The following is a 15685-nucleotide window of genomic DNA, read 5'->3' on the forward strand; positions in this document are numbered from 1 at the left end:
ACCAGGTGACCTAGTGGTGTCATAACATACCACCGCAACATGTATCTTTATCTTTGCCACATGAAGAATGCTGGGTGGCCTCCTGAGTTTCTCCAGCATTGTATTTTTGCTTCCATCACTCTGTGACCTGTCCGGCTTTGCACACAGTCCTGGCTAGTTAATGGTTGCAACTCGTACAATATTGAAGTTCCACCTCCAGAGAGCATCCCTGTCCTTGTTTTCAGCAAATTGTTGGAATGCCTCCTAATCTCTGAAGAGAGGTTTCGGCAAACACTGCAATGATTTGTCTCCACTCCTGCAGAGTGATAAATAAAATAATCGCAGACTGTCTGAGGAATTTGCTACGCATGCATTGTGTAAAGTGCACTGCGGGTGTAGGAAGACTTTGAACCCAGCCTGTTTGCAACTTGCGTCCCTGTGCACTCAAACCAACTTCAGGGCAGGGGCACAATGTGGATTGACTTTGCCCCATTGAGGATCCCATTCCAACGTCGCTTGCAGACTTTCATGGTCTTACAGTGGGTGTTTTGCTTTCTTGCTCTTGGTAAGCTCACCAGCCTTTCCTTACACCTTTAATCTAGCCCAGGGGGTCTCCACCTTTCTCTTTCCACTCACCTTCCACTTTAAGTCATCCCTAAACCATGCTCTGTGATTAGTAAGGGATTGCTTAAGGTGGGATGTGGGTGGGAAGGGAAGGTTGAGAATCACTGCTCTAGACCCAATTGTTACTGAAATATTTTGCTGGAGAAAAATGGTCATTGGCCCATTTCCTTTGGAGCTCTGAAACCGCGCACAGAACGAGTCTGTGAGGGACGATTAAAACAGGGGCTTTTAAACTTTTTCCTTTCCAGCCACATCCTACCTTAAGCAATCCCTTTACTAATCACTGCCTTGGGGATGACTCAAAGTGCGGTGGGTGTGTTGTACAAGAAGCTAGAGGAAGTGGGGGGGGGAATGAAAACCATTGTAATTGTAAGCTCGTTGTTAACCATTCCCAGGGTCTGGAGGCTGCGCGAGTTCTGTTTGTTCTGGTGCATGCATTCTATTCACTGGAGTTGTCGATGTATGTGGCGGTTTCGGGTGGTTGGTTTTTAGTTAGCTCGGGTTGACTGGTCAGCGGGATAGACGGTGGTGAGTGAGGCTCTGATATTTTCATTGACCATTACACGTTGGTTGTTAGACATTAACTGTTACTGTTTGCAAGCACGTTACGATATTACCAGAAACATTACAGTTATCAAGTTCAAGAATGTTGCCATGGATGTTGAGACTTTTTGTGTTAATTAATAAACTATTTAAAACTGTTCGATATGAATCTGTTCTAACATGTCACAGTAAAGAGTGTACTTAACCTCTGAGTGGCTTTTTAGTGGATGGTAGTCGCTACATCTTTGTCAACAGAAACTATTAAATAGGATTGAATTGGATGTTGTTGGAACATCCCTCTTTGGTTGGGAGCGATACTGAAAACAATATGGTGGCCATGTTGGAAATACCGAGCACAGACTACTGACAGAAATCTGCCTCCATCAGTCTGAGCATCGGCCACAGAGGGGTCCAGGGCCTCTAATCCTAGAGCAGAACATCTTATGAACACGGTGGCAGAATCACAGCGATATCTTTGACTGCTGCCTTGGTGGAATCTCGCTCGTCGACAGCAGCCCATCACAGCCATCGGAAGCGATAGGATTAAGTTCATGGATGGCTTCTGCGTATTTATTTAGCTTGAATGTGGTTTGGAGGTGCTGCCACGAGTCCACTGGGGACCGTGCTTGTGTTGAGCGTGCCTGGTGCGTGAGCTCGGCGGACAGTTAGATGGAGCCGACGTCGCAGCGGTGGCGCGATTAAAACCACCGCAGAAGGCAGCGACTGAATTTAAAGCCAGCGAGTTGGAAATGGCTGAAGCTGAGTCACAAAATGGTGGTGACGGTGCAAAGGATGTGCAATTCCAACTGGAGAAAGGGTCAAGTATCAAGGCGACATTGGACATGCAGGAAGCAAAACAAAGTTCTGGATCACGCTCCAGAGTTTCCGGTACAGCATCTACACGTATAAAGACTCAGGCAAAAATTGCTTAAGGATAAGCGTGGTTTGGAAGAGCAGGAGGATCAGCTGAGGAGGAGCTAGAAGCAAACATTGCTGCTATTAGGGCCAAAGTGAGGGAACGCAGAGCTTGAAGGGGATCTCGTGTTCGAAGTAACTTATCTGAAATGTCTGATGTGGAGTCATATCTTGAGAACCGACAAAAGGAAAAGAAAACATTTATTGTTTAAGCAGTTACAAGACATGCGTACACATGGACAAATCCTCCCACAGCAAATACCAACGATAACCACCTCAGACGGAGCTGTAGATCAAATCCAGTCTCTCACCACAGCTCCCTTGACAGTCCGGACGAGCGTCAGAAATCTGGGTGAACATGCACATGTGACTTCTCCAGCTACATTATAAGTCACTTTTATTTATCGTTCATACCGCGTTCACTCAGTAAAGACAAGATGGTGTTTCTCCAGGACTACGGAGCATACTTGCATATTAAGATGTATACATTAAAAATCCACAGCACCCTATCCACATATGTTCTGGGAATTCAGGAGTCTGATGGCTTGGGGGTGGGTGGGGAAAGCTGTTGCCCAATCTGGACATTAGGGTCTGAGTCCTAATGTCCCTTCTGGTAGGAGGTCCCTACGGTAGCTCCGACCAGATGGCAGAAGGGAGAACAGTTTACACGAGGGGTGTGTGGGGTCCTTCACAGCATTTATTGCCTTTTACCTGCATCAAGTGTGGTCGACGTCCTTCACGGTAGGAAGAAGCCCCCGATGATCATTTCCGCTGACTTCACTATCCTCTGCAGGGTCTTGCGGTCCAAACCAGGCGGTGATGCAGTTGCACAGGATGCTCTCAATACATCCTCTGTAGAATGTAGTGAGGGTGGAGGGTGGGAGATGGACTTTCCTCAGCCTTTGCAGGAAGTAGAGGCGCTGCTGGACTTTCTTGGAGCTAGTGTGAAGGGACCAGGTGCGATTCTCCACCAAGAGCACTCCAAGGAACTTGATACTCCTGACGACCTTAACGGTGGAGCCATCGATGGTCAGCAGAGTATGGTCGCCCTCCCCTCCCCCACGGGCCCTCCTGAAGTCGACAACCATCTCTTTTGTCTTATTAATGTTCAGATACAGGTTGTTTGGTCTGCACCAGCTCATTAGCAACTACACCCCATCTCTGTGCACTGACTCGTCATTCTTAGTGATCAGGCCTTCCACGGTCACGTCTACAAGCAATGGTGACAGAGCAATGTATTCTCAGTCATGGAAAGGCACAATGAAATCTCTGCATTATTAATCCAGCTTCAGTGTCCCTGTTTCATGCCCAAGAAGGAGATTCAAGTTTTGATGATGACCCACTTCAATACCAAGATTCAAGAGGGATTCTTCCTTTCATTCAGACTATACCAACTTTAGGACTGACATGATATCCAAAGGCTATACAGAGAAGGTACCAGCTGGTGTCCTGCAACGTAGTGATGGCAGAAAATGGGATCTACCACACCATGAGGCTTTGCATCCACAAAAGAAGAAACTTCGAGTGGTGTTTGAATTTTGGGGAATTTCATTGAATTCTCAACTCTTACAGGGGCCAGACCTGTGACCAGAACATCGACGGGGGTCTTGGCTAGATCCCGTTATCATCACTGCAGATGCTGAAGCAATGTTCCACCAGGCGAAAGTACCAAATGAAGACCAAGACTGTTGTAGTTCCTCTGGTGGCCTGATGGAGACCACATGGTGGAATACAGAATGACAGGGCATCTATTTGGAGCCACTTTATCTCCAAGTTGTGCGAACTTTGCCCTTAGGAAGTGTGCTGAGGATAATATGAAACTGTTTAGCCCTCAGGCTATAAGCACCATCGTGAACAACATCCATGTGGATGACTGTCTCACTTCATCAGCCTCAGAAGAAGATGTCATAGCCCTTTATCATGAGCTACGAGTGATTTGTTTCAAGGCAGACTTTCTCCTTACCAACAGTCGTCATGTGTTGGCTGCCATACCCGAAACAGAGAGAGCAAAAGAAATTAAGAATCTGGTCTTCGACCACGATGACTTTCCTGTGGAGAGGGTGTGAGGTGTACAATGGTGTGTTCAGTTCAAAATCATCTTGAAAGACCAACCCCTCACGAGAAGCGGGGGAATTCTTTTAACAGTCAGTTCGATATATGATCCCCTAGGAATATTGGCACCAGTCGTCCTGACTGCCAAGAAGATCCTGCAAGATTTGTGTTGGAAAAGAAATGGTTGGGATGATACGATCCCAGACTCCATTGTACGGGAATGGACGTGTTGGATTCAGGATCTTCATAATCTGGAAGGCTTCAAGGTTGGGAGATGCTTCAAACCCACAAACTCTGGAATGGTGACATCTGCTTAGTCGCATCATTTTTCTGATGCGTGTAAGGACAGTTACGGAACTGTTGGTTACCTGTTACTGCATAATAACCATGGTTGGGCACACTGTGGGTTTGTGGTGGGTTAAGCAAGAGTGGCACCACTAAAGCTGGCCACTGACCCTCTAATGGAGTTGACTGCTGCCACCATGCCCAGCAGAATTGTCACAGTGTGGAGAAAAGAGCTGCAGATAGAACTAGTGGACTCCATATTCTGGACTGATAGCACTTCTGGGCTCAAATATATCAACAATAAGACCACAAGGTTCCGACCTCTCGTAGCCAGCAGAGTTGCTGAAATTGGGAAAGTCTCATGTGCGCTTCAGTGGAGATTTGTTAACACAGTTAACAATCCAGCTGACACGGCTCCCCAAGGTTTGAAAGTCAAATCTTTTCTGAAGGAAGGGTGTCCGGGCCTCAGTTTCTTCTTTGGCCTCAGGAAGAGTGGCCTCGAAATCCTGATGGATTGGAAGAAATCTCACCAAAGGTCTCTGAAACCAACTGGAAATGCTGCTCAGATAAAGTCTGAGTTTCCCGCTTAATCCATTACCCTGTCCTGGGCTCATTTGAAAAGGGTGGCGTAGATGCTCAGACATAAAGGGCTGCTTCTGTATCGTAGCAGAAAGAGGAAACGAATGAGCAGTGTTCTTCCTCAGCTTCATCCAGATAACATCCAGGAGAGGGGTCTTCCGCAAAAGGAGGCAGGAAATCGTGAGGCTCAGGAAAACGGTGGCCTCACAGTTGAAGACCTGCCTCCTGCTGATACGGAGATCACCTGCTTTTGCCAGAGAAAGAGATTTGCAGATGAAATCTCAAGTCTGACGAAGGGAATGAATGTTGAGAGGACGGGCCACATTCGTAAACTCTGGAAAATGCTGCATGAGGAGTTGGTGGGCGACTGAGCAGAGCAGCAATGCCAGAAGGGATGGAACATCCTGTCTCACTGACCAAAGACCTTCACAGTTCTGATCTAATTCTTCGACACATCCGTGAAGAGGTGGGCCATGCTATCCAGACTACGCCAAAAAATATTGGATTCCTGGTGTCACTGTGTCAATCAGAAAAATTGTGTTGCTTGTCAGTGTATAATTGCTACTCCTGGCCAACAGCAGATGGCAGATTTTCCCCAGGACAGAGTCTCTCCTGTTATGAAGTGATGTGGTGTTGTTTTCACATGTTTAGCTGTAAGAGCAATTCACATCGAAATGGCATCATCACTTGACACAGACTCGGTGCCACTGGGTGTTTTGACACCCAGACGTGGACCAGAGAAAGAACTACGATCTGACCGTGGCACCAATTTTGTGGGAGCTCAGCGTGAATTGAGGAGACAATTGAAGGCTGGAATCAGGGGCCAATCCATAATGCACTGCTCCAGAAAGGAATCGATTGGATCTTCCATCCCCCTGCTGGCTCACACCATGGAGGTGTATGGGAAAGATTAATTGGATCAGTGCAAAAGGTTCTCAATTCCACCCCGAATGTGCAAAGTCTTGACGAGGAGGGCCTCCATATAGTTTTTTGTGAAGCTGAGGCTATTCTCAGCAGTCATCCTGTCTACAGATCCAAATGACCCTGAAGCACTTAACCCGAACCACCTCTGCTCCTTAAGACTATGCCATCAATGCTACCAGGTCAGTTTCAGAAGGAGGACGTATATGCCTGTCGCAGGTGGAGGCAGGTTCAGTGTATGTCGGACTTGTTCCAGAAAAGATGGATAAAAGAACATCTTTCCCAACTGCAGGTCTAGCATCAGACAAAAATTCAAACCATGGGGCACCGTGATCACCTCGAAACTCCTGGCTAACTGGAAAAATTGTTGAGACCGTTCTGGACAAAAAGGGACTTGTATGTCAGGTTCGGATCAAGACCAAGCCCGGCTTTCTGAACAGACCCATCAACTAAGTCTGCCTTCCGCAGGAGACGAGCCCAAAACTTGGACCTTACCCACTACACAGACTACAGATTCTACTGGTCCAGAGAAGCGGCAAAGATCACTCTTTTCAAGCTTATGTGCTGGTAACCTCTGGCCTACAAAGAAAGAAGATCAACATAATATTGGAATTCACTGTATTTGATCGTTATTTATAATTGTGTAATTATGATCTGAGACCTAGTAATTACGGGCCGGTGTAAGAGCCAAAGGCTTGTTGTTTACCGTTGTCGGTTTGGCATCCCGGAGGCTGCGCGAGTTCTGTTTGTTCCGGTGCACACGTGCTATTCACTGGGGTTGTTGGCGCATGCGTGGGGGTTTTGGGTGATTGGTTTTTAGTTAGCCCGGTTGACTGGTCGGCGGGATAGACGGTGGGTAAGTGAGGCTCTGATATTTTCTGTTGACCATTACACAATGGTCTTTAGCTGTTAGACAGTGATTGTAACCAAGCGTGTCACGACATTATCAGGAACATTACTGGTACCAAGTTCAAGAACGTTACCCCGGACATTATGAATAATTTTGAGTTAATGAATTAACCATTTAAAACTCACCTGGACTTCGATATGAACTTGTTCTCATGTGTCACAGTAAAGTGCCAACTTGGCCCTCAGTGGATTTTTTATGGATGGTAGCCACTACAATAATGTTTAAGAGATCCAGGTTCTTCAATAGGAAAGGTCGAGAGGGATATAGGCCTGACATATTAGATTCCAGGAACAAAAGGAGGACCTATGAGGAACATTTGACAACTGTTGGCCTGTATTTGTTGGAATTTAGGAGAATGAGGGGGGAATCTCATTGAAACATTTTGAATGTTGAAAGGCGTGGACAGAGTAGATGAAGTAAGGTTGCTCCCCATGGTGGGAGACAAGAGGGCACAACTTCAGGATTGAAGGTCGTCGCTTAGAACAGAGATGAGGAGAAATTTCTTCAGCTAGAGGTTGGTTTTGGAGGCCAAGTTGTTGGATGTATTTAAGGCAGAGATTGACAGGTTCTTGATCATCCAGGGCTTCAAAGGTTAAGGGGAGAAGGCCAGGCAGTGGAGCTGAGTGGGCTCGGGATTGAATGGCGGGGTAGGCTTGATGGGCTGAACAGCTTATTTCTGCTCCAATGTCTTACGGTCTTATTAGATTGATCGGCACAGACAGGTTGGCTCTTTCCGATCTGTGCAACATTATGACTTTAATTCATTTAAGCAGTCAGACTCTAATCTTACGAAAATGGCGGCGCAGTCAGAGGCGACGCTGCTGTTAGTGCGGGCCCACGGAAACAAGGAGTGGAAATACAGCGCTCTCGTGGGGTCCAACTGCCCATTCGACTGCCCTCAGCTCCGCACAGGCTTTGAACGGCCCGTTAAAGGAGCCGACGGTAATTTATTTAAAATCCTATAGGGCCTGCGCCCAAGGTGGCAGCGCCGCTGATCGGCAGCAGCCACGAGTGACTGCAGACTCCAGGGGAAGTGGACGACTGGTGCAGAGCACCAGGAAGTGGGGAGTCCATTCCACCACCCCTCCGGTCTGAGGAGAACTAGAGGAGATCAGTGACCACGGCAGAAGGACCAGTGAGGGGGCTCTGTGGCTGAGGAACCCGCGCATGCGGCGGGGCTGCTGGCGACTCGAGGCTAGAAACCTGCGGAGACTGCTGTCGGGAGTCTTGCGCCGGACCACGGACTGCTGGAGACCGGCTTGAAACTGGCTGGAGGGTATCGGAACCAGGATGCGGGGAGAATGCTGAAGGGTTCCTGACCGTGATGGCAGTTGGGATTTGGAGCTCGGGTCGATGATAGTTTGGACTGGACTCTGTGTGGCTGCGGAGGGTGCAGAAGTGCTGGAGGGGAATCTACAGACACTCGGTGACCCTCTGGGGGTGGGGGGGGGTGGTGGGCTCTCTCTTGCTTCTCTTTATTTGACTGTAAGAAACGCTTCAGACAATTCCTGCCAACAGCAAATCTGTCTGCTTTACAGCAGGCAAAAGGCAATTTCATGTAATATGACCCTGTTTGATTACATTGACAATAAATTGAATCTTGAAAGACAAATCAAATGCTAATATTTTACAACTTCATATAATTGGAGCAAACTAATCTGGGTAAACAGGAAGCCTGCAGGTGCTGGAGAACTAGAGCAGGACAGATTTTCCGGAGGAACCCTGCCGTCCATCCACTCTGCAGCTGAATTTTCAGGCCAGAGCCATTCATCAGGTGCACACCTGAAGAAGGGCTCAGGGCTGAAACCTCGACTGTCACTTGCTTTGCCTGGATGCTGAGTCCTGACAGCACATTGGCACATTGTTCCAACAAGCTAGCATGTGTGAAATTTTCCGCAGGTTTCGGTGGCCTGCCTAGTCCATCCAGGTCAATGCGATGGCCATGGAAGGGCAATTGGGCCTTGACTTCTTCATAAGCCTGTGGATATTTTAGGAGGGCATTTTAATCTACAAGATGCAGTGCCTTAAGGGCCCCCACCTCCCAGGCCATGTCCTCATCTCACGGCTACCATCAGAAAGGAGGTCCAAGAGCCTGAAGACGAACACGCAGTGGTACAAAAACAGCTTCTTCCCCTCCACCATCAGATTTCTGAACGGACAATGAACCATGGACACGACCTCACTTTCTCTCTCTTTTGCACTTGCTATTTATATATTTATGGAACTGTAATTATAGCAATTTTGCACCTGCTACTGCCAAACAACAGATTTTGTGACACATGTTTGTGACAATAAACCCAGTCCCGATTCTGAAATCCGGCATGTCACCTGCATCCCTTCCAACAACCTCTACAGGTGCACCTTTGAAAGCATCCCATCAGGGTCAGTGTGGGCCAAGATGAATGGGAGCGGCTCAGGTACACAGCTTGATTGGCTGGATGAGTGGGGCCGAAGGGCCTTTTTGTGTGGGGTGACCCTGTAGCTCATTCCTATTCATTTTGCTGTGTTAGCTGTCGACAGAAACAGGAGCAAGGGCCGGCCATCCGGCCCGTTGAACCTGCTCCGCCATTCAGTCTGATCGCAGCCAACGTGGCCGTGGACTCAGCTCCACTTAGATGTATTTTTCTTACAACCTTTAGATTCCCTATTGTGTATAATTTTAAAATACATTTAATGAGGCAACCTCTACCGCTTCTTGGGCAGAGAATTCCACAGATTCACTGCTCTTTGGGAGAAGCAGTTCCTCACCGTCCTAAATCTCCTTCCTTGACGCAATGTCCTCAAGTTCTAGTCTCATCTAATGTTACAAGCCCAGAGGACCCCAAAACCCAGCAGCAATAGAAATTCACCAAGACAAATGGTTGCTTTTAATTATCTCTATAAATGAAAACGGGATCAAACTTTAACTTATTACTACTAACTTAACCCCCTTCTAATTCTAAGTGCTCATGTACATAATGTGTATATAAGTTCAAAAAAAGTTCTTTGATTCACATTCCAATCTCACTTCTCACTCCTCCAAGTTCACGGTATCAGGCAATTCTTATACTCTGCACAGAATTTAATATTTATGAATTTCACCAGGCTTGGGTGCTTGAAAGGTAAATGGTTACCGCTCAGGAATGTTCTTGTCAGTTTTCAGAGAGAGATTTGTTGCTCATTGGACACCTAAAACTGATTCCTTTCGATCAGCCACTTCAGTATCTTGGCGAAGAAACTTGGCCCATCAGGGTTTTCCAGATGATAACCTCTTTCTTTCAGGTCACCATCGAGTTCCTTTTTGTTTCACTTATTTCAAGTGAAACATTAGGCAGCCAGTCCTCTCCTCTTGTATGGACCACAAGGGCTTTGACCAGGCTGAACTAAGCTCTCACAACCATGTAGGGATTTTTCCACCAGTTTGCCAGCTTACCCTCCCCCTCTTCCAAAACCACATGACTCTCTTAGAACAGTAAACTGCACTCAGACAGACTGCAGCACTGGATCTAATCTTCTGAGTCCGTTCATCTGTTGCTTTCCAAAACATGTCCAATTAACACCTACTTGTGAAGTCCTTCTAGGCCTTCTTCAAAGTTTTTACAAAGACACTGGTAGCCTGGACTGTCTGGTTTGAGCAGAGCTCTGAAATTTTAAATAAGGTGTGTGTTGAAGTGTTTGTATATGACCTACACTAAAAATACTGCCACAATTGTTCTCCTTTAAAACATATCGATATACAATATAAAATATAACATAATCTGTCACACCTACCAGAGGAAACAACTTTCCTGCCTCGATCTTTACCCTTTTCATAATTTTATGTTTCTGTAAGATCTCCTCTCATTCTTCTGAGTTCCAGTGAGGATAGTCCCAGGTAGGTCCCTCTCTTCACATGGGTTAACTTCCCTCTCCTGAATCAACCTGGTGAATCTGCATTGTCTCCCTCCTCAAGTAAGGAGACCAGAATTGCATGTAGCTCTCCACGTGTGGCCTTACCAGTCCCCTTGCAGCAGAACCTCGCTGTTCTTAAATTCAATCTCTCTGGCAATGAAGGCTAACAACGCATTTGTCTTCTTCATTACCTGTTGCACCTGCAAACCACCCTCTTGTGATTCATGCACAAGCACTCCCATGTCACAACAGCATGCTGGAATCTTGGACCAATCAGACATGCTGTTACTGGTTCTGCCCATTAGAGAGCGCTGTGGAGTGAGTATTGGAAGGCAGTTCCCAGGAAAGTCATCCGACAGGCTGAAGGACCCATCACGGGCTGGACACAATCTCTTCCCCCTCCTCCCATTGTGAAGAAAACAAGAACCTCAGTACTTCCATGCATCTGCAGATGTTCTTCTTTAACACGGACAGACTGAAAAACTGTTCCTTCTGCACAGTGATCAGGCTCATGAACGAACCCCACAATAATACTTGCATGTTTCCCTTGCTTGCAGCCATTTCAATTCGCCTTCAGAAGAAACCGTTCCAGAGACAATGCCTTGTCCTTCCACTTTCCTGACCCACCTGGAGAATGACAACTCGTGCGCCAGGCTGCTGTTCATCAACTTCAGCTCAGCATTTAATACAATCATTCCCCAGAGGCTGCTGGAGAAGTTGTCCTTAGTGGGACTCAACACTCCTCTCTGTCAATGAATCCTGAACTTTTAAACCTTAAAATGTTACAACACTCTACAAGTCCTTTGGCCCTCCATGTTGTGCCGAACTGTTGCAAGGTGTCAAACCCTCCCTACCCTATAACCCTCTACTTTCCTTTCTAATAGTCTTTTAAAGGCTCCTAATGTTTTAGCCTCTACCACCATTCCTGGCCAGGCATTCCAGGCCTCAACAACCCTCTGTCTGTAAATAAATAAATAAATAAACTTAAACTTTTCCTTACCCCTGATATCTCCCCTATACTCGCCTTCCTTAATCGTGTACATGTGTCCTCTAGTGGTTATTACCATCCTAGGAAACAGGTATTGGCTGTCCAACCATCTAGGCCTCTCATCTTTTTGTAGACTTCCGTCAGGTCCCATCTCATCCATCTACGCTCCAAAAAGTTCCAGCTTTGCCAACCTTGCCTTATAAGACATGACCTCCAATCCAGGCGACGTCCTTGTAAATCTTCTCTGCACCCTTTTCACAGCCTCCACACCCTTCCTGAAATGAGGCAATCAGAACTAGACACAATACTCCAGAGACATATAAAGCTGCAACATGGCTTTTCTACTCTTAGACACAATCCCCCTATTAATGAAGCCCAGACTCCCATAGGCTTTTTTAACTATCCTATCAACCTGAGCAATTACCTTGAGGAAAAGACCACAGTCTGTCCGGGTCAGTAGCAGAACATCCGGCATTGTCATGCTGACCACTGGCGCACCTCAGGGCTGTGCGCTCAGCCCACTCCTGTTCATGCTACAGACCCATGACTGCATCATCAGATCCAGCTCCTACAAAGTCAAGTTGCAGATGACACGACAGTCATTGGCCTCATCAGCTGAATTGCCCTACAGAGAAGAGGTGGAATGGTGCGAGAGGAACAATCTGAGTCTCAACTTGGACAAGACGAAGGAGATGATTGTGGATTTCAGGAGGATCTGGAATGATCACCCTCTACTACACATCCATAGCTCAGTACTTGGGAGATTAGAAAGCACCGAGTTCTTTGGAGTCCCCTTTATTAGTGACCTATCATGGACACGAAATATCTTCTCACTTGTCTGGAAGGTGCAACAGCGACTGAACTTCCTGAGAAGACTGAAGCAGGCGAGGCTACCGGCCGCCATCATATCAACTTTCTACAGGACCTTGATCGAGGGTGTCTTGGCCGGATGCATCATAGTGTGGGTGCGGTTTCTGTAGAGCATTGGATAGGAGGTCAATCCACAGGACCATGAGCAGCAGAGAGGATAACTGGGGTCTACCTCCCAACACTCCTCTATCGACAGGATCTACCAGGATCATTGTCTGAACAGGGCGCGCAAAATCATTGAGGACCCCTTCCACCCCACACACAGCATCTTCCAGCTGCTCCCATTAGGAAAGAGATACAGGAGGATCAGAGCCAGTGCCACCAGGCTGAGGAACAGCTTCTTCCCACGGGGACTTAGACTACTGAATGACTAATTAACTGCTCATAAGTTTTAAATTCAGCCCTACGAGTCTGTGCCACCCAATTTACACCCAATTAACCTACACCCCCGATACATTTTGAAGGGTGGGAGGAAACTGGAGCCCCTGGAGAGAGCCCACACAGATACAGGGAGAAAGTACAAACTCCTTCCAGACAGCGCCGGATTCCAATCCTGGTCCGGTCCCCATCGCTGGTGCTGTAAAGGCATTGCGCTAACCATTACGCCAACCGTGCCGCCCTGGATGCTCTGTGACTCTACAACAGTGGTTCTCAACATTTTTCTTCCCACTCACATCCTACTTTAAGTAATCTCTATGCCATCGGTGCTCTGTGTTTAGTAAGGGATTGCTTAAGGTGGGATGTGAGTGGGAAGAAAAAGTTTGTAAACCATTATTTTAATTGTCCCTCATGGACTCGTTATGTGCATGGTTTCAGAGCTCCAAAGGAAATGGGCCAATGACCATTTTTCTCAAGCAAAATATTTCAGTAATAATTGGGTCTAGAGCAGTGGTTCTCAACCTTCCCTTCCCACTCACATCCCACCTTAAGCAATCCCTTACTAATCACAGAGCACCAATAGCATAGGGATTACTTAAAGTGGGATGTGAGTGGAAAGAAAAAGGTTGAGAACCACTGCTCTACAATTTATGAAACAATATTTATTTATTTCTGTGTATTTTGGGGTGGTATCGTTAATGCCACACTATTACAGCCTCAGTGACCCAAGTACGAACCCACCACTGTCTGTAAGGTGTTTGTACATTTTCTCTAGTTTCCACTAGTTATTCTGGTTTCCTCCCATGTTGCAAAGTTAAGTGAGGTTAGTAGCTTAATTGGTCACATGGGTACATTTGGGCGGTGAGGGCCCGTGGGCTAGAGGGGGCTTTGTGGTGATACAACCACTACACTGACCGCCCTCCTACCAGCCTATTGCAGGGGGTGACCACTTTACTTACAGGTAGGCAACCTGGAAGGCTGGCCCCACCTTCTCACTGTCAATCACCAGCCCATATAAAGACTTGAGCCGGCCCCTCGGAGGCAGCCTGACACGTGGAGCCAGCAAGATACTGAGACTAATGTGTACGTTTAAGCTAATTAAAGCCCGTTGTACAGTCTGTGGACATTGCATCAGAATTATTATTTTTAATAATGTGTTCATTTTTTTATCCCTGTATCTCTAAAAATTAATGTCTATCTTATTCTATGCATGGGATGTCTAACTGGTCTGTTCGCAAACCAACTTATTGTTTTTTTTAAGGTTCTCTTTCTTGTCACATAATAATACATGATAAGAACCTTCTCTGCCGTAAAGAAAACAAAGAATCACCATCAGAAATGCCCGACGCCCCTAACAATAGGAGAAAGAGAAGCAAAAGAGAGTCTCTTCAGAGTCACTCTGTGCCAGTGGATTTGCCTCCAGCGATTCTTGCAGCTACACAGACTCCAGTTCAAACCATCGGCCGCCCGAGCTCCAGATCCGGACCTCCAACACGATCAGGAAGCCTTCAGGGGAATTTCTTGATTTCAGCACCCTCTTGAATCCCACTTCTGATTCCCGGTTCCCGTGAGCCAATCCCCAGCAGCTCACAGCCCGCGTGGGTCCTTCGACCACAAGCCTCCCGCAGCCTGCGTGGGTCCCTCAGCCGCTGGTCCGCTGCCCTTTTCACCTTCCCCGTAGGTCCATCCCCCAGGCTTTGTCTTCTCAACGGGAGGGGAGGGTGTGCTCCCCGCTCCCCCTTGTGTGACAATAAACTTTGAAATCAATGCAGGGCTTCTCTTCTGTCTTACAGCTCAGTGTTGTATTGCAGTCTTTTCTGCCCTCCTCTTCACCCGCTTTTGGTTTGTGTCAGTGCTGTATGCCACATGGTGGTTCTTGGACTGGAACACGCCTTACAGGGGAGGCCGTAGCATCCACTGCATCCGCGCACTGAGGTTATGGGGCTACTTTCGGGACTACTTTCCCATTCAGGTGAGTATAAGTTGACCTCTGACGAGCTGGCTGGGATTGGGGATAGCAGGATTCAAGTTTATTGTCTGAGTACATACATGACATCACACACAACCCTGAGATCCCTTTTCCTGTGGGTGAAGCAGAATTTCCACTAATTGGTAGTGCAAAAAAATAAACTGAACACAGCATACACATGTAGACAAAGAAATGTAAACAGATAATGAATGTAAAGAAACTGTGCAATACAGAGAAAAAATCAATAAAGTGCACAAGTAAATGTCCTTAAACGAGTCCCTGGTTGGGTTTGTGATTGAGGAGTCTGATGGTGGAGGGGTAGCAGCTGTTCCTGAACATGGCGGTGCGAGTCTTGTGGTCCCTGTACCTCTTTTCAAATGGCAGCAGTGAGAACAGAGCGTGCACTGGGCGGTCAGGATCCTTGATAATTGCTGCTGCTCTCCGATGGCAGCGTCCCCTGTAGATGTTCTCAATGGTGGGGAGGGTTTTGCCTGTGATGTCCTGGGGCTGCGTCCACTACCTTTTGGAGGTTTTACGCTGAGGGATATTGGTGTCCCTGTACCAGGCCGTGATGCAGCCAGTCAGCATGCTTTCCACCACACATTCAGCAGAAATTTGCCAGGGTTTCTGGTGTCGTACCAAACCTCTGCAAACTCCCAAGGAAGTAGAGGCACTGACATGCTTTCTTCATGCTGCCATTAGTGTGTTGGGGCCAGGAAAGGTCCTCTGAGATAGTGACTCCCAAGAATTTAAAAAAAGGAAAGAGTTTTTCCTTCAGACCCAAAATGTTGGCAAGATATCT

At 47.1% G+C, this 15685-nt stretch overlaps 2 protein-coding genes across 2 annotated transcripts in view; one reads left to right on the forward strand and one right to left on the reverse strand.

The window, feature by feature from the left end:
• The window catches only part of map6a (microtubule-associated protein 6a), a 110904-nt gene that overhangs the window by 66768 nt on the left and 28451 nt on the right, over window positions 1-15685 (reverse strand). The gene's annotated exons all lie outside the window — the stretch shown is intronic.
• The window catches only part of mogat2 (monoacylglycerol O-acyltransferase 2), a 44444-nt gene continuing 29119 nt past the window's right edge, over window positions 361-15685 (forward strand). The window contains exons 1-2 of the mRNA XM_069892151.1: window positions 361-544; window positions 14708-14886. Of these exons, the coding sequence (XP_069748252.1) occupies window positions 451-544; window positions 14708-14886 (273 nt within the window). The 5' untranslated portion in view covers window positions 361-450. The remainder of the gene's footprint in view (window positions 545-14707; window positions 14887-15685) is intronic.

The sequence above is a fragment of the Narcine bancroftii genome, chromosome 7 (assembly GCF_036971445.1).
Source record: "Narcine bancroftii isolate sNarBan1 chromosome 7, sNarBan1.hap1, whole genome shotgun sequence".
Taxonomy (NCBI): Eukaryota; Metazoa; Chordata; class Chondrichthyes; order Torpediniformes; family Narcinidae; genus Narcine; species Narcine bancroftii.